The following is an 18,909-nucleotide window of genomic DNA, read 5'->3' as shown; positions in this document are numbered from 1 at the left end:
GCAACAACTTGTGAGATTTAAACCTGTGGATCTTCAAAATCAAAGCTCTGCATGTATTTTCTCACATTTCTATATTAAGACAAATATTTCACACCAGCTGTAGGAGCTAAACTAGAGACTATCATTAACAAGCATTAAAAAATGCACTGTAGCACCACTCATAAGCACAGCAATATATCATAGTGGTAAGATCAAGGAGTTGCTAGACATATTGAATGAAGGGAGCCTGGTGCATGTCAGACTGCAGGTTAACAGGGAAGTGGAAAGATTTGTACATACTCAGCTGATACTCTAGCAGGTATCCTGTAAGGACTCCGTTGGCCTCCAGAGGAGGTGCCCAGGTGAGAGTGACGGTGTGCTTCTGAACATCTGTGACCCTGAAAACTGGGGTTTTCTCTGGAACTGGGAAACAAACAAATATACAAGTAGTAAAAAGTGTTAACACAATAGCACAATAAGCCAGATATGTCCAGATAGTTTATTTTCTTCTTCAGTTGCACAGTAGTGAATTAATATGTTCCATGGCACGCTCCTCTCCCCTCCTGTCTTACCTCCCTCTGGGGTTTTGAAGTTGACGGCGTGGCTACCTGGCCCATTGCCTCGCCTGTTGAAGGTCATGATGATGAGGCTGTACTCAGAGAAGGGCGTGAGCCCTGGTACCATGGCATGGTTCCGGTCCCCCGGGAATGTCAGAGTGTGTTTGTCCCCGTGAGTCTTCTTTGAGTCCAGCAGACTACGCAGCCGCCACCAGCTTATCTGACACCGCCATGACAGAAGGACACACAGTGTTATGAATCTAACAGATCGTATGTGAGAAAAGGACAATACATCCTGAATGGGGAAGGCTATAGTCTGGGTTATAGTATTTTGCGCTAGTGGCCTGTGTAAGGTAACAGTGCGCTGCCAGCGTTATGGAGACAAAGTGGAGTGAGAGGTCCAGGAGATCCAACGAGGTCAGAGTCTCTCCCTTTAAACTGTGTCTGAAAGTTTCAGGGCTGTTTTAAAGAATTACCCTGTAGCCTCCCAGATGTCCATGCAGCTTGTCCTTGTGAACACGCATCCAGCTGACCTTGACCAGCGAGTTGTTCATCACCTCCACCGCTACATCATCAGGAGCCGCAGAGGGGACTGCAGGGCCAAATACACTCACGTCACAGTCCATTCAGCCCGTACATGTGAAATATAAGCTCAGCTTTATGGTGAATGATCCACCAGATCATAATATATGTTTGGTATTGGCTGAGTTGAGTATTTAGATGCTTCAAATATATGCTTCTGTAAAATATGAATCTATAGATCAGTGACTGCATCTAAATAATGTGATGTACCACTTTCACAAGGTAGGAACTAGTGTGGGGCTCACTGCTATTACCTAAGCGATGATACCAGACAGTATGACAACAAAGTATTACGAAACCTCTAAAGGAAGACAAAACATTCTTAACAAGGTTGCTTTTTAAAAATCTATAACATTGTATTTGACCACCTGAGGTAACTTCCTGAGGGCAAGTCCAAAAGAAAGCTAAAGATGAAGATGGAAATATAAATAAATACAAACCAGCATGGAATGAAGTGGTTTATGACTTCTAAAAGAGAGTTTTAGCTCAATAAAGCTACTACATGCATATCACACATTTCATCAGCTACTGCAGCCTTTTCAGAGAAAATAGTCTATATTTTAAAGACTATAGCCTACCATACACACAGCTGAATGGTTCATACTGTACCGTATTATCCTTGTGCATTTCAATAGTATAATTATTTTCAAATACACATAGAAACTCTCTGTGTTTAAGTCACTCACAGTCTTCTCCAGAGTAGCCCGTCACCACTTTGGGTTCAGGTCCCCATCCGTGGTTGTTCCTTGCCTGGATCCTGATCTCATATGGCACAAACGTGGGAGTGTCCTTCACTACAAACGAGTGTCTCTTCACCACATGCTCCTGCCAGTCCTCCTCCACATGCTGTCTCTTATAACTCACCTTATATTCAAGGCCTGGCCCATTGTGTTCAATGGGGGACAATGGCTGCAAGAGTGGGGAAGGTAAGAATAACAGTAACACACAGATTATTACCATTATATAGGAACTTGAACAATTAAGCAAGGATTTCTTTATATGTCTTTCTTCATCTAGGCTATTGCAGGATTATAATGACAAGCCCATACACTTGGATCCTAATGAGGCTTTGATAATATAAAATCAGTAAAACAATTAGACATTTGACTGGGTGCTGGGCCCAGGCAGCTCTGAGCCACACCTCTGATATAAAGAGCAGGCTTCACAGATTGTAGAGAGATCTAGTGCTTTCATCACAATTGCCTGACCATGATGGGAAATAGAATAAGACACTATTATCCACAAAAGCAAATCATTAACAATGAGAGAGCTCATCAATTCAGGAGCTACATTACTCTGCAGGAGCAGGGAGATAATAAGTGGGGGTGAGATTAATGTTTTTACAATAAAGCTGAATTTATTACTGTACATGTAAGAAATCTTCTCTCCTCTCTTTTCACTTTCTAATAAAAGCACCACAATGAGCAGCTTTGATAGCAATCCAATTCACCATCAAAATAGCTCTTCTAAAGTTATAAATCAACAATATGAAATATCAACAGCATGGATATTTGATTCCTGAGGGATTCTTATTATAATTGCATGTACACTCTCAGAAAAAAGGGTTCCCAAAGGGTTCCAAAAGGGTTCTTCAGCTGTCCCTATAAGTATAGGAGAACCCTTTGTGGTTCTAGGTAGAACTCTTTTGGGTTCCATGTAGTGTGTCTAACATGGAACTCAAAAGAGTTCTACTTGGAACAAAAACAATTTTACTTGGAACCAAAAATGGTTCTTCAAAGGGTTCTTCTATGGGGACAGCTGAAGAACCCTTTTAGGTTCTAGATAGCACCTTTTTTTCTAAGAGTGTACACTGTTCTATCTTATTTTCTCTTTGAATGAAGAGAGTTTTTGATTTCCACAAAAATGTTACTCCTGTGAAATATTCAGTATTCAGAGAGGTGCATACGTATTCAGGGAAGGTACAGTATATTGAAGGAACCACATTCTGTTTCTTACCTCCCAGTTGATATCCATTTCATGTGGCAAATGACCTTCAATTTTGATATTTTCAGGGTTCTTGTCAGGGGCTGGTGAGAGAGAAGAAATATGGATTTTGGCAGAAATCTCCTGTGAAATGTGCACATAAGAGACCTTGGTATCAACAAGAGTGGAATCAATTATCTCAGATGATGAGTGTTTTAAAGTTCAACGAGCAGTGCAGGCAGCTCTGGTGGCCTGTACGGTGATATGAGGAGGAGGACAAGGCAACATGAGTGGAGGAATTCCTACCTGCGGGAGGGGTCTTGTATCTCTCTGTGGGCTCACTGGGGCGCCCTCTGCCCACTGTGTTGACTCCAGACACTCGGAAGCGATAGTTGACATGTCCGTAAAGTTTGAGGACTGCCGAGCCGTGATTTCCAGGAACTCTCTGAAGCTCTCTCCAGGTCCCTGGCTCCCACTGGCTCTCCTCATACTCAATAATGAACTCTGTTGACAGGGTGAGACACACAGACCAGTCCCCAATCTGCCCAAGCCCTTTGCCAAAGGGGCTGTTTACCTAACAGCCAGCAATGCAGCAAACTATTCAGACCCTGCACTGAGCAGGATACTTGCTCCAAAAGATTAAACTACTAATTTGTATTGGGATGTTGACATGAGACTAACACAATGATAAAGTACTAATTAAATTTTTCTTAGTAAATATGTGCCATGTTATTGTCAGTGTATACTGTATACTACAGGCCTGATGCTCCAACATGCATGCATATTGTGTTTGCTGTGTTTGAAGAGCCAGGTGGATGACCAGACTATTACCAGTGGTTGAGCTGTTGTGGTCCTCCCCAGGGATCCATTTGAGCTTCACACTTCTGCCCTTGTGTTCAGATAGCACCAAGTTCTCAGGTGCATGTGGGATGTCTGGAAAACACCACCACCACAACAACATTGCTTTGATAACACACAAAGACAGGGAATCCTCTGGAGTGGAAAAGGACTGAGGAAAAACATTTGAAGCAGAAACTGACCAATTGAGAAGAAAGAAAGTGAAAACTATGATGCAGTAACGTAGTCATAGACATCTAATGCCTGCGTTTCAAACTCATAAAAGACACACCCTCGTCCACTTATCCTCGCCTTATGCCCTTGGGGGAATCCCCCTCACCGTCCTGTACGTCAGTCCAAACGATTAGCCAAACAAGGGAAGTTTGCAACGTAAGCCCCTCAGCCCTCGTTTTTGATCGAGTTTGCAAGTGTACTATTATGTTCACTTCGAGGCCTGAAACACCCCATAATTCAATTCGCGATGATTGTACATCCACTAAGAAAAGTCAGCCGAAACTTAAAACCCCAACGTCAATATGGACAAGTTAACACACAAGTGTAAGTAAAGAGCAATGTAAAAAGGTTAGAAAGTGTGCTACTAATGCACATGACGACACAAACACGTCTCGTAAAAGTAATGATGTTTTTGTTTGGTTAACTTTTGGAAATTGTATAAATTTATTTTTATATATTAAGTTATAAGTTCCAGCTAGGCAGGCAAATGTTAGTTAGCTAATTATTTTGGTAGCTATAATACGGTAGATGTATATTAATAATGATATAGTTAATATAAGTAGACATGCAATCATAATTGACTGTAGCGCATACAGTATATAGCACCCACAAGCTACCGGTGGCTGAAAACACAAACATCGCGGGATGAACGAGTGACGAATTTCTGGACAAGGGCGGTCCATTATAAAAATCATTCCTTCCTCCCTCGCCCCTTGTCCTGCAAGTGTACAGTATACTCGTCAGACGTCATGATACGTCATCAGAAGTGTCTACTCAATTTGAGGGCTGAGGGGATAGAGTGTGTCTTTTAAGTGTTTGGAATGCAGCCATTGTTTTTTGAAAAGGAATCAAACAATGTAAATGCATTTTACTGTAAATGCAAAACCAAGGTCTGAATCTGAAGACATGTGTAATCATGTTCTGCTCTGAGTACTATGCCATGGCACGCTTGGCTTCATCATACGGTATGGATCCATACTGTGACATGCATTTCTATTGTGCTGGGTGTCATAGAGCCTTTAGGTCTGAGCAGGCTTTGATATATTTGACATATTTTGCTCACCCAGCACCATGAGTAGTCCAGAGGCAGTGTCCTGATCCATTGGAGTTCTGGCCACACACTTGTACATGCCCTGGTCTCTGTGGCTGACGTTGACAATCTGCAGTATACCATCCTCTATGAAATATCTATCGGCAGAGAAAAAGAGAGACAACCTATTGATCTGTGCCATCTAAAAAGCAAGTGAACTTTCCTGCTAGGCTTATATATGTAACACCACAAGAGAGGCTTATCTTACCCAGAATTCTCTGTGTGGTTTAGTGCTATCTCCATATCGTCTTTTTCCCACACAATCTCAAAGTCGCCACTGAATGAGTTGTCGTACACCGCCAGGCAGGAGAGCTGGGCTGTGGTTCCTATTAGGACCTGCAAGTCTTCCGGGGCCTGGAATATCTTTGTGGGATCTTGGATAGTTCAAACACACAACTGTATATGTAAAGGTTTATGTTTAGGACCGAATGTTTTCTGACTACGTGACTGAAGCAGGGAAAACTAGGTAAGACAGTTTTCAGGTCACATAGTTAGAAAAAAACACATGGTCCTAGACTAGGGTGTTTAAAAAAATGCTTTATTTTATTGAGTTGTATACCTTTAACATCCAGTAAGGCAGTGATAGCAGACGTCCCTTCAGTATTCTTGGTGTAACATGTGTATTGGCCCATGTCCTCTTTTTCCACATTATAGATCTCCAATGATCCATTCTGGTGAACTGTAAACCTTGGTCCCTCCAAAGATCCTGTGGAGTCCTCCTTGTTCCTGTAAAACATTCAAAGCAATCAATTAAAGTCTCCACTTGCGATTACATTTAATTACAGAAGAATGTTTTTGAGCACATCACAAGATAAAAAAATGTTTCATTAAAGTTATTGTGTATGTGTAAGATGCTTTCTTTCTGTATATATCCTCAATAAACAGTGGATCACCAACCGATAAACAGATTCTGTACACATAACTATCTCTTGACACGTTGATATCTACTGCTCTCTACTGGCCTCTGAGAGGACTGTTTGGCGCTGGACTTGCCTGGTATTGCCTGGGTGCCAATGATGACATCACATGACAGCAATAGCAGAATGAGCTGGGTAAAGCCCATGCTGATCTGGGACCAGGGTTAGGGAGAGTCTACTCACCAGGTAACAGCAGATGGTGGAGAACTGAACACCTTGCAGTGCATCACTATAACCTTCCCCTCCACCGCTGAATACTCCAGACCTTCATCTGTCAGGATCATGGGAGGCAGATCTGTGGGGAGAGACATCCCAGTGAGTGATTCAGGGTTTGGGATACGAATGAGATATGAAGGGATTTAAGTGTGGTCCTCCACTTGAACAGACTACTTCTTCCAGTATTTGGCTATAAAGAGTTAATACTAAAGTCAATTAAAATTTGAGAGCCAAAATGTTAAGGTGAAAATGTTGTCATCCTTCTTTGTTAATTACCATTTATTTTAAAAGAATGGCTGGACTGTCAATGAAAATAGAAAAAATGAAAAGATAGAATAATGAGCGCTAAATTTTAAATAAATGCGTCTTATCATTCCTAGCCAAAACATCCTGTGTCTGTCTCACTTCATGGAAGCTGTGATTTTGCACCCAGAAACAGACCAGTGACAAACTCCAGACATTTCTGAAAAGCCAAAAAGAGCAAATAATTTCTTATCGGCTCTTATAAAAGCAGCACATGTTAGTGTTATGGCATTGAATTCTGAATTGACTGGAGAAATGGGTTAGCATATAAATGCCTGGGAGCATGCGGAGTGAATCACAGGGGATGTGGGTGGGTAATCCTTATGGAGGACCGTGGTGCTCAGACATTCCTTTACCATGGCCCATGGGCTGCAGAGTAGAGACCGTGCCAGAGCTGTCTCTCAAACCAGACACAACACCACTCACAGACCATCTTCCACTGCCTAACGCCAATGTCTGGCAATTACAGAGAAACAGATGCTGCCCGTTCTATTGCCAAGCAACCAGTTGGATTCTTTACTGCACTTTCCTTGCCATACAATTTCATACTTAATAATGGGTAACTATAAATAGATGGGCGCATCTGGTTAAACAGAGTGATTAAGACTGAGATTTAGCAACTATTTATTTGTAACCAATAAAACATAAAGCCTCAGATGAAAGTAAAGGCTATTTTCAGAGGTGGAGATTAAAACCAGTGAAGCCCCATAAACTTACTCATGATCATGATATTGGCATTGGCTAGCAGGGTTCCATGTCTGTTGGAGGCCTCACATTGGTAGACGGCACTGTCAGTCGAGTTGGCTTTGTGCAAGACAATTTTGTCATCAAACTCTTTTCTGTTAGATGCTGGGACCTCTGTAATAAACAATGAAATCCATTAACTGTGCACCAATAGAAAGTCCTGGAGATGCATGTCTTGTTGAGGTACACTAAGAACATACCCTCAATAGGCTTTCCATTCACCATCCATTGGATGGTGGGCTGAGGAGTGCCCGTGGCGGAGCAATTGATGAGCACATCTGAGCCAATCATACTAAGCTGGCTCTCAGGCTCAGACACCCACTGAGGAGGCTCTGGAAAGACCAACATCAAAGACAGACATAAAACATCTGCAACCAGGGAGGGAACCAGGCCACAGTTTACACATCTCAATAAATGCCTCATTTTTTTGTTTTACATGGAAATCACAAAATACTTGATTGTGTTATCTTACCACCCAGAGACAGTTTTGAAATTGTGACTTTTTGATGCCCTCTTGAAAAGCAGTTTGTTCAATGTACCATAGATGGCACTATTTCTCATGAAAATGTGTTACTATTATGAGGTATCTTCCTACAGTAAAACCTAAATGCAGTTTAAGTTATACAGCATATTTTTCAGATACACACACATACCTTCCACTGATACGTCAAAGTAGTGGACGGCCATTCCATGGATGTTCGTAGCCTTACACATGTACTTCCCCTTGTCATCTTCATCAACCTGGTCAATGCTCAGGAGTTTCCCATGGTTCTCTATTGTTACTCTATCAGGCAGCCTGTGGTCTATCTTCAACCACTCAATCATGGGAGTTGGACTGAATGAAAGAAGAGGGGCAGTGAAATGTTGTATGAGCAGGTTGTTGAAATTGCTTTACATTCAGTGGCATGTACAGCAGATATCATGTTGAAGCAGTCCTTGGTAAAATACAGAGGTAGGTTTACTTACAAGCCCTCTGCAATGCACTCCAGTAGTAGCTCATCACCTTTCACCAGCTGTGTCTCCGACTTGACACCAGAGGGCATCAGAAGACTTGGTTTTCTCTCCATGATTGAATTGGCTTTGAGAATGGAACAGAAACAATCAGTGTTTTATGCTTAGTTAGTGAAACTGGTAAATACTAAAGTGATTTTTCAAAGAAGGCAATGAAAGGGTCGCTTGAACTGCTAACCTACAACACAGTCTTTGGATCCTCAAATAACATTCTATGGAAAAATGGGTGTTGTAGACTGATATACAGTGAGGGAAAAAAGTATTTGATCCCCTGCCGATTTTGTACGTTTGCCCACTGACAAAGAAATGATCAGTCTATAATTTTAATGTTAGGTTTATTTGAACAGTGAGAGACAGAATAACAAAAAATCCAGAAAAACACCCATTTTAATGAGGGAAATAAGTATTTGACAGCTCTGCAAAACATGACTTAGTACTTGGTGGAAAAACCCTTGTTGGCAATCACAGAGGTCAGATGTTTCTTGTAGTTGGCCACCAGGTTTGCACACATCTCAGGAGGGATTTTGTCCCACTCCTCTTTGCAGATCTTCTCCAAGTCATTAAGGTTTCAAGGCAGACGATTGGCAACTCGAACCTTCAGCTCCCTCCCGAGATTTTCTATGGGATTAAGGTCTGGAGACCGGCTAGCTTCATCTTGAGCCACTCCTTTGTTGCCTTGGCTGTGTGTTTTGGGTCATTGTCATGCTGGAATACCCATTCACGACCCATTCTCAATGCCCTGGCTGAGGGAAGGAGGTTCTCACCCAAGATGACGATACATGGCCCCGTCCATCGTCCCTTTGATGCGGTGAAGTTGTCCTGTCCCCTTAGCAGAAAAACACCCCCAAAGCATAATGTTTCCACCTCCATGTTTGACGGTGGGGATGGTGTTCTTAGGGTCATAGGCAGCATTCCTCCTCCTCCAAACACGGCAAGTTGAGTTGATGCCAAAGAACTCCATTTTGGTCTCATCTGACCACAACACTTTCACCTAGTTGTCCTCTGAATCATTCAGAATCATTCAGACTTCAGACGGGCATGTATATGTGCTTTCTTGAGCAGTGGGACCTTGTGGGAGCTGCAGGATTTCAGTCCTTCATGGCGTATTGTGTTACCAATTGTTTTCTTGGTGACTATGGTCCCAGCTGCCTTGAGATCATTGACAAGATCCTCCCGTGTAGTTCTGGGCTGATTCCTCACCGTTTTCATGATCATTGCAACTCCACGAGGTGAGATCTTGCATGGAGTCCCAGGCCGAGGGAGATTGACAGTTCTTTTGTGTTTCTTCCATTTGCGAATAATCGCACCAACTGTTGTCACCTTCTCACCAAGCTGCTTGGCGATGGTCTTGTAGCCCATTCCAGCCTTGTGTAGGTCTACAATCTTGTCCCGGACATCCTTGGAGAGCTCTTTGTTCTTGGCCATGGTGAAGAGTTTGGAATCTGATTGATTGATTGCTTCTTTGGACAGGTGTATTTTATACAGGTAACAAGCTGAGATTAGGAGCACTCCCTTTAAGAGTGTACTCCCAATCTCAGCTCGTTACCTGTATAAAAGACACCTGGGAGCCAGAAATCTTTCTGATTGAGAGGGAATGTAACTTACCATGACCTGGACTGCTACTTGAGTCATTGTTTGAATTTTCTGAAATGAAGGTGGGTAGTAACATATGAAAATGTACAAAGCATCCATAGAACAAAAGTGACACACAATGCTGTGGTTTAAATTAATTAAAACATCAGTGGCATCAAGAGCATGGCAAATACAACTTTGGAGATCCTGTTGGATATTGGGAATGTTCTTAATCATATACATGATCATAATGACAAATGCATTGGATCAGAGCTTGAGACCATTATGGTGATCAAAACAAAGCCTTTTCCTAACCATAAGCTCCTTGCTGTAACTGAGATCATAAATAAACGTATTCACAGTCTTTTAGATTGATACCTACTGCTCTTGACTATGACAGACATGGCATTCTTCTGTACAATGGTGCGTATCTTGGGAAAGGCAGCGAAGCAGCAGTAGTCTCTGTGGCTGTCCTTCTCCAGAGCATTAGAGAAGAACAGGTCGCCGTTCAGACCCATGGACACCCTGTCATCCTGCTCTATGTGCTGAAGGCCTGAGAAGGTGAAAAAAAAATTACTCAAATGTGGTTTTTAGCTATTGTGCATCAATAAAACTGCAGGTGTCAACACAAAGGATTTGACATGAATCAGACAGGCCTCTCTCCAGGGCGTGTCAGGGTGTCAGGTCTGGGAAGCCATTAGTCACTTACCGATGGTCATCCAATAGATCTGTAAAGGAGGGATTCCTTTAGGAGGGTTACACTCCAGAATGACAGGCTGACCCTCCTCCACCTCAATGGGATCAATCTTCTCCTTAGGAAACTTCGGTACATCTAACCCCCAAAAATAAACAAAAGTTTACAATGATTTGTCAGTCATTTAGTGTAGTTGCCTTTTTCTCCAGCAGGTGACAGTACTATGATACTAGTGTTTTGTGTTGGTTGTGTGTGAAGGTGCTTGTATTGAGCCAGTGAATTGGATTTTACAGCATCTTCTTTATATATTGGCTTGCAGGAAAAAAATAGACGTCATTACTACTGTTGTGCTTCTTGTCAGCCACCCTGAATGGTTGAAGCATGGACAAATTTAGTCACAGTTCCCCTCTGTCTGGATTTCTTTGAAGATGTATGTACTATGCTTTGGAACTAAATGAAAAATGTATCAAGTGAAATGATGGAGATGCTAGATCAGTCTCCCTTCTGCCACACAGTCCATATGGGTAGATGCAACTGGGTGTGGAATGTTTTGAAGGTTCAATGACTTTCTGCCATGGCCAATACAACAAACAGCTCACAATTGAGTGACACATTGGATTCCAGGACCTGAATCACTTTGAAATAATTGTAATGGAGCACCACAGAGCTTAGGGATGCTACTCACGGGGCACAACAAACTCAACCTCCTCTGTTATGGCTGTCCCTAGTTTATTCGAGGCATAACAGCGGTAAGTTCCCTGGTACTCTGTGAGGTTCCCAGTGTTGGGGATCACAAACGTCCCCGAGTTTTTCTCCTTGATCAGCCTTGGGTCCTGGTAAGGGTCAAACTCTTCCCCATTTTTCGTCCACCAGAATCTACAAAATCAACAGTTCAATCAGCCACTGATAACATTCAAAATAAACCTTGAAAATGTCAAATGTGTTTCAGCCAAATGTACACAGTGTGTTCAGTGTCCAATGTTGGCACTCACAGTATGTGCAAGACTTCACACCATGAAATCAAACAGCCAAAAACAAGTTGACATGCCAAATCGATGGCCGGTGGTAGGCTGTCTGTTGGGCTGCTAACGAGCTCTCCTGGGTAGTCCCTCTCCCATCTGCTGGGTATGGAATGGTAGAGTAGGATACTCATTACTCACTCTGGCTTGGGGTTCCCTTTGGCTTCACACGTCATGGGGAAGCTCTCATCGAAGGGGAAGGCGATCAGAGAGCTGGGGGACGCCTCTGTGATGGTGGGCAGCTGCTCAACTGGACAACAAACAACAGGGACAACACCTTAATGAAGAAAACTCCAAATACCTACTGCAGGTTTATTATAGCATCATCTCTCACTCTAGTATTAGGTGTTAGGGGATGATTAGTTTCCATTATGATGATATTTTATTTTCCAATAGTTCTATTTCACAGTGACATCCTGTTTGAACCTGTTCTGCTTTGTCCATGCTTTCTTGTTTAAGTGATATGTGTTAGACATATACTACACAACTACAGATATCAGCAACAGTAAAACTAGCATCATGAGGTCAGGCCAGTAGGACCAGTGGTGCAGGTTAACACTACATGCCACTAAGTGGGTGAGAGTTCAAGACAATCCAATTCTAAGATGTTGATTGTGTGAATAAATGGAGATGCAGATCGTTCACGAGATGACCACATGGTACAGCTGCTGTGTTGCTGACCACTGAGCCAAGAGATTAAGTGAGGACAGACAGGCGGTCACTAATGCTGAATGGGACAGGGCACGTCAGAGCAAACTTACTGTTTACATGACCTACAACTAGAATATCCATGGCAGCAGGAAGACAACAAACAAAATACAGACAGAAGTTTAAGCATAATCCAGTTTTGTGTTGGTTGTAGACATTTATAAATGAAACACTTCAGCCCACATTTAAGGAGATTGCAGGAAATGAATCACCTTGCATCAACATAAGTATGGGTTGCTTTTCTGAAATGTTATTTATATGCGGGCCCTTAAGAGATGATTTATGAATAATTTAGATGGAGGAAAACCTGATACTTGTTTCCAAGGAAACTGTAAGATACACAGCCCTAATACAAGAGAATGAAGAAACCTGATTTAACTTGTTATGGCTGGGGCAGTATTGAGTAGCTTGGATGAATAAGGTGCCCAGAGTAAACTGCCTGCTACTCACGCCCAGTTGATAATATGTGCACATTATTGGATAGAAACACTGAAATTTCTAAAATTGTTTGAATTATGTCTGTGAGTATAACAGAACTCATGTGGCAGGCAAAAACCTGAGAAAAAAATCCAAACAGGAAGTGGGAAATCTGAGGTTTGTAGTTTTTTCAACTCTTATCAAATATACAGTGTCTATGGGGTCAAATTGCACTTCCTAAGGCTTCCACTAGATGTCACCAATCTTTAGAACCTTGTTTGAGGCTTCTACTGTAAAGGAGGGGGGAATGAGAGCTGAATGAGTCAGTGGTCTGGCAGAGTGGCATGAGCTGACCACGCGTGTTCACGTGAGAGTTAGCTTGAGTTCCATTGCATTTCTGAAGACAAAGGAATTCTCCGTTTGGAACATTATTGAAGATTTATGATAAAAACATCCTAAAGATTGATTCTATACATCGTTTGAAATGTTTCTACGAACTGTAATATAACTTTTTGGACTTTTCTTCTGAACTAAGCGATCGTGCATTGAGCATTTGGATTACTGGGATAAACACTCAAACAAAAGGAGGTATTTGGACATAAATGACGGACATTATCGAACAAATCAAACATATATTGTGTAACTGGGATTCCTGGGAGTGCATTCTGATGAAGATCATCAAAGGTAAGTGAATATTTATAATGTTATTTCTGACTTCTGTTGACTCCACAACATGGAGGATATCTGTATGGCTTGATTTGTTGTCGCTGTACTCAGATTATTGCATGGTGTGCTTTGTGTCACGTTCTGACCATCGTTTGTGTGTGTTTTCCTTGTTTTAGTGTTGGTCAGGACGTGAGCTGGGTGGTCATTCTATGTTGGATGTCTTGTTTGTCTATTTCTATGTCTGGCCTGATATGGTTCTCAATCAGAGGCAGGTGTTAGTCATTGTCTCTGATTGGGAACCATATTTAGGAAGCCTGGGTTTCACTGTGTGTTTGTGGGTGATTGTTCCTGTCTCTGTGTTTTCATCAAATAGGGCTGTTTCGGTTTTCGTTACGTTCTTTGTTTTGTAGTGTTTGTATCGATTCTTGTTTTACGTTTGTTTATTAAACATGGATCGCAATCTACACGCCGCATTTTGGTCCGACTCTCTTTCACATACAGAAAACCGTGACACTTTGCCGGTAAAGCTTTTTTTAAATCTGACACAGCGGTTGCATTAAGGAGAAGTGTATCTATAATTCCATGCATAATAGTTGTATCTTTTATCAATGTTTTTTATGAGTATTTATGTGGCTCTCTGCAAAATCACCAGATGTTTTGGAACTGCTAAACATAACGCGTCAATGTAAACTCATATTTTTGTATATAAATATGAACTTTATCGAAAAAAACATACATGTATTGTGTAACATGAAGTCCTATGAGTGTCATCTGATGAAGATTATCAATGGTTAGTGATTAATTATATCGCTGTTTCTGCTTTTTGTGACTCCTCTCTTTGCCCTGAAAAATGGCTGTGTTTTTCTGTGACTAGGTGCAGACCTAACATAATAGTTTGGTGTGCTTTCGTCATAAAGCCTTTTTGATATCGCACACTGTGGTGGGATTAACAACAAGTTTATCTTTAAAATGGTGTAAAATACTTCTATGTTTGAGGAATTTTAATTATGAGATTTCTGTTGTTTTGAATTTGGCGCCCTGCACTTTCACTGGCTGTTGTCATATCAATCCCGTTAGCGGGATTCAAGCCATAAGACGTTTTAAACAAGAAATCAAAACCCAGCCAAGGATGTGTTCCATCCATGAATATAATAGAACTGATTTTGGTACGATACAGAATTACAGAATACTCAATATTTCAAAGAATACATGAGGATGACCATTACAATACATACAGCTTTGACCATTAAATATATTGGAAAACAAAATCAATATACTGTACTTTACAAAGCTGTATGGTATCCTGCCCAGGCACTTCAACGGAAAGTGAGCGCTTACCCTCCAGTGGTATGTCTATGGCAGTGGTGGGGTGAAAGGCACAGATACTGGCAACCACACCAACCAGGAGAGCCAATCCTGGGCTCCACCTCGACAACCTCATCCTCATCACGCCACAGCAGACAGCAATCTCAGAGTTAATCTTGGGGGAAGTGGAACACGCTGCTCTCTTCCAGTTCTCAATTCATCTCTATGGCATGCAGAAGACGTTGGACCTGCAAGTGCAACACAGACAATAGAGTGAGAGTGGCGTCCCATGAATCCAGATCCACCCACGCGTCAGGCAGACAGACAGTCAGGCTATCCCACACAAGGCAGAGAGAGAACCCCCGGTGACTGAGAGAGATGCTCAGCCAGGCACAACACAAGTTTCCAGCACAGCAGTCACTCACATCAGCAGGGACCACATTCTGGGCTTCATGCTTAAAGCGGCAATCAGCCGTTTCGGTAAAAAGCTGAGGGATGGGGCTGGGGAAATGTAACCACTCTTATTAAATTAGTAACCAGGGCTATAGTTGCAATAACTGACCATCCATGATATCAACATTATAGTTTGAACCATGCTTTGAGGTTATCTAGTGCTTGTTTAAATTTACTTTGTTTACAAACATTGGAGTAAAACAAGCTTATATTTTGTGTTCTCATGGAGTGTGACCGTTGAATTTAGCTCATGAGGCATTTCTAAGTTATATTCTTCAAGTATCAATAGTGAAAGAATTGATGTAGCAACTGCTGATTACCCCTTTAAAATGCTACTGTGACAAAAATTGAATTATTGCATCTCTATATCACTCTGTTCCCTGGAGACACACATTGTTTTCTTGTTTATTGTCTGTTGGAGTGTGTTGGCTAGGCAGCCAGAGCGAGTAGTTTTTCATGCACCATAGAACAAGAGTTTAAATACATAAATACATGAGGCAGTGGTTATATTAATACATGCTCCACATTTCAAAGTGAAAATTATGAATTCATTCCACAACAGAGTGAATGATTTACATCATTAAGATACAACCCTGCTGCAGCATTTGTCATCAGGCTGTTCCTGTTCTGTGTCTGTGGGCTCCTCTCTGAATATTCAAAGAGAACACAACACAGCCATGATGATCACACATGGTTCTCAGACTTAGCAATAATCTTCTTCCAAAGAATAGCATACCTTTTTTACCCCTTTTCATGTTATCCAATTGGTAGTTACAGTCTTGTCTCATCGCTGCAACTCCCGTACGGACTGGGGAGAGGTTAACGTCAAGAGCCATGTGGCCTCCAAAACACAACCAAGTCACCTGCCCACTTAACCCGGAAGTATCAATGTGTCAGAGGAAACACTGTACACCTGGCAACCTTGTCAGAGTGCACTGCACCCAGTCCACCAGAGGCATCACTAGTGCACAATGCCAGCCAAACCCTCCCCTAACCCAATTGTACGCCGCCCCATGGGTCTCGGGTCACAGCTGGCTACAACAGAGCCTGGACTTGAACCCAGAGTCTTTAGTGACACAGCTAGCAATGCAGTGCCTTAGACCACTGCGCTACTCAGGAGGACACTAGCAATAGTATTGAACGCAGAGTCTTTAGTGACACAGCTAGCAATGCAGTGCCTTAGACCACTGCGCTACTCAGGAGGACACTAGCAATAGTATTTTTTATCGGTTTTATATCTGATGACCAGTGGGTCTCAGGGTCAGAGGGCACGGGTCATTCTCCTCTTAACAGGCCAGCGGTTTGAATCCTAATTTGCTGTGTACAGTATGACAAGAGCACAGAATTGTGGGGATAGAGCTCTATGCAGGAATGTTCACCTCAACGGCATTGTTGCCCACCAGCCTCTGTTCTATAATAGAATCTCTAGGGTATCTATTCATTAGCCTGCCTCAAGTTGGCTGTGACCTACTGTAGGTCACTGGGTCATTCTAGTCAGGATTCTAGTTGGTTGAACGCAGGGTAGCAGATAGACCAGGCCACGTTGAATAATGTCACACTAGTAATATGAAAATTGGCGACAAAAAAATGTGCCTAATTATAATGCTCATGGGAGTCCTCACAAATGTCCACTGACAAAAATGGAAATAGCTGAACACTTCTCATCACAAGCATACAAATCCAGCAATTACAGTGTTTGTCTCTTCTCATGTAGATGGAGCTTCCAATTAATGGCAAAAAATGGATTTGTCTGGGAATTTGTGTGTGTTAAGCTCTTTATTTCAGCAGGATGGAGCGAAACCGGAGAGATAGCCAAGCTCCCACACGCCCGGTAGTTTTAACAAACAGCTAATGTTTTACTGGTGTGTTTTCAATCATACTGTCCAAAAACACTGCTCCTCTTTTTTGTATCTTCTCTCTCAGTTACCAAATTCAATAGGAAACACAGAGGTCAAATGGCAGTTCACGAGAAGTAATTGAATAATTGACCAAGGAGTGAAAGAGTCGATTTAATTCATTTCTTTAGGGGGCTCTGTTTTAAAATAGACACGAACCCTGAACTCTCTCCCCATGCTTCATGCTAATGGTATTAACTCTGTCTGGGGCCTTTGTGAGTCCATCCTGGCTAATCTGACCTAGGGGGTGACCTCCCTGATGTCACCGGCAGAGCCACAGACAACATAGTGTGCAATACACAACCCCTCTTAATCACAATACTACTGTAGGACATTGACTTTTCTTCCAACCTCAGACTCACAAGGCTTTGTTATGATCCATGAGTCCGGACTGGAGAAATGCCCCAGGCTTAATAATGTTGCTCCCATTTCACTCTTTTCCCACACATTGTGATTTATGTTGCAAATTACAGATTAAAATCAAAAGATAGGACGCCGCGCTCTGCTAATTAGCAGTGCTTTGTTGGGAGGATTGGTGAGTTTAAGAGGGAGGTTTTTACAATCCCTCCAAGACAATGCGTTTCTCTTTGGGCCTTAATCAACCAACCTAACACCACTTAGATGGATTACGTTCTGTTCAAACTGTGCTTGATCACCTGCCATCTGATTTAATTAATTTTCCCACTCGTTGAGCATTTAGCCAGATCCAACTTGGCCATCTGGTTGAGGGAGGTTAATAAATCATATAGGGACTAAACTGGTGGGAGACTGGGATGTCTATCTCTAACCCGGCATACAGTATAGGCTACAGGGGCTATATGAATCAGTTGAGTGGGGCCGGGGCGAGCCTGCTCTAGACCGCGGGCTGTTCATAATCCTCTCCTTCAGCAGCAATAGCATGAGCCTGAGGCTGATGAAGCTGGCTAAGTTAAAAGCTGCTCACCATGAGAAGGCCAATATGAAGTCTGACCTCCCTTAGCCGAGGCTCAGAGGGAACAGAAGGTGTCCTGGGGTTGAAGCAGAGGGACAGGGGACACGGGCCGAATCTGGGCCATGTGAAGTCTGGAGCCATGCTTTAAACTCAGCTAAGATTGACATACTGTAGTGTGCTGCTCTGCTCTCGCTCTCTCTCATTTACAGTGGGCTACCTGCCAAGATGTGCAAAAAACATTTCTCATTCAGAATGAGCCCCATGCACAAGACTGATAACAGAGGAAATGTAAGAGACAGGCAGAGAGGGAAGTCACGTCTGCTCCATGCTCACTCTACCTGCTGGTTCATTTGATTGAGAAGCCCCATCCTCATCATTCAGGCTCCAGGCTGAATCAGACACCCACGTCTCTCTTCATAAGGAGATGTTAACGGCACAGTGTTCTGGTTGGCATGCTTTCTATTCCTTCAGTCTCCTAGCTCAGCCATCTGGTCTGGCATGGAATCCTAACCTTGACCTATACACCAAAGTCAAGGGTCTGTTGATTAACTGTAGAATTCACTATTTCCTCACCTACAACATAATAAAACACTTTCCACAACACTTCAACACTTTCTGATTGACAGGAGTCATTCTCAAGACATAGACAAGCAGTCAAATTTGCTAAATGAAAATGGTGAAGCACTGTTGAAGGACTCAGAAGTGTCCTTAACGGTTGCCATTGAAAGATGCTATGCTGTTCAACCTTTTGCCGTTATGTTGTCGGCAGTCTGCCTCTTTTACATGCAAAACTCTGCTGTACGACAGACAGGAGAGTGTCTACAGGCTCTGCAGTATGAGGCCCTCTCAAGATATA

General features: G+C 42.4%; 1 protein-coding gene across 7 annotated transcripts in view; it reads right to left on the bottom strand.

The window, feature by feature from the left end:
• LOC110494606 (neural cell adhesion molecule L1-like protein) overlaps positions 1–18,909 on the bottom strand; it is a 94,318-nt gene that overhangs the window by 15,260 nt on the left and 60,149 nt on the right. For 3 of the 7 annotated variants that reach the window (XM_021569822.2, XM_021569825.2, XM_021569823.2), the window contains exons 2-23: positions 14,808–15,022; positions 12,440–12,457; positions 11,820–11,928; positions 11,345–11,535; positions 10,675–10,797; positions 10,348–10,518; positions 9,999–10,037; positions 8,349–8,460; positions 8,036–8,217; positions 7,583–7,714; positions 7,356–7,496; positions 6,303–6,414; positions 5,762–5,928; positions 5,411–5,576; positions 5,176–5,300; positions 3,873–3,974; positions 3,348–3,545; positions 3,075–3,145; positions 1,805–2,027; positions 1,013–1,128; positions 552–756; positions 280–402 (exon numbers count right to left, since the gene is read on the bottom strand). In XM_021569822.2, the coding sequence (XP_021425497.2) occupies positions 280–402; positions 552–756; positions 1,013–1,128; positions 1,805–2,027; positions 3,075–3,145; positions 3,348–3,545; positions 3,873–3,974; positions 5,176–5,300; positions 5,411–5,576; positions 5,762–5,928; positions 6,303–6,414; positions 7,356–7,496; positions 7,583–7,714; positions 8,036–8,217; positions 8,349–8,460; positions 9,999–10,037; positions 10,348–10,518; positions 10,675–10,797; positions 11,345–11,535; positions 11,820–11,928; positions 12,440–12,457; positions 14,808–14,916 (2,935 nt within the window). In that variant the 5' untranslated portion in view covers positions 14,917–15,022. The remainder of the gene's footprint in view (positions 1–279; positions 403–551; positions 757–1,012; positions 1,129–1,804; positions 2,028–3,074; positions 3,146–3,347; positions 3,546–3,872; positions 3,975–5,175; positions 5,301–5,410; positions 5,577–5,761; positions 5,929–6,302; positions 6,415–7,355; positions 7,497–7,582; positions 7,715–8,035; positions 8,218–8,348; positions 8,461–9,998; positions 10,038–10,347; positions 10,519–10,674; positions 10,798–11,344; positions 11,536–11,819; positions 11,929–12,439; positions 12,458–14,807; positions 15,023–18,909) is intronic. The other 4 variants (XM_021569826.2, XM_021569827.2, XM_021569828.2 and 1 more) reach the window with 3 other exon arrangements.

Source organism: Oncorhynchus mykiss, chromosome 17 (genome assembly GCF_013265735.2).
Source record: "Oncorhynchus mykiss isolate Arlee chromosome 17, USDA_OmykA_1.1, whole genome shotgun sequence".
Classification (NCBI taxonomy): domain Eukaryota; kingdom Metazoa; phylum Chordata; class Actinopteri; order Salmoniformes; family Salmonidae; genus Oncorhynchus; species Oncorhynchus mykiss.
Note: the sequence above shows the minus strand (reverse complement) of the source record. Positions and strands in the feature narration are given on the sequence as shown.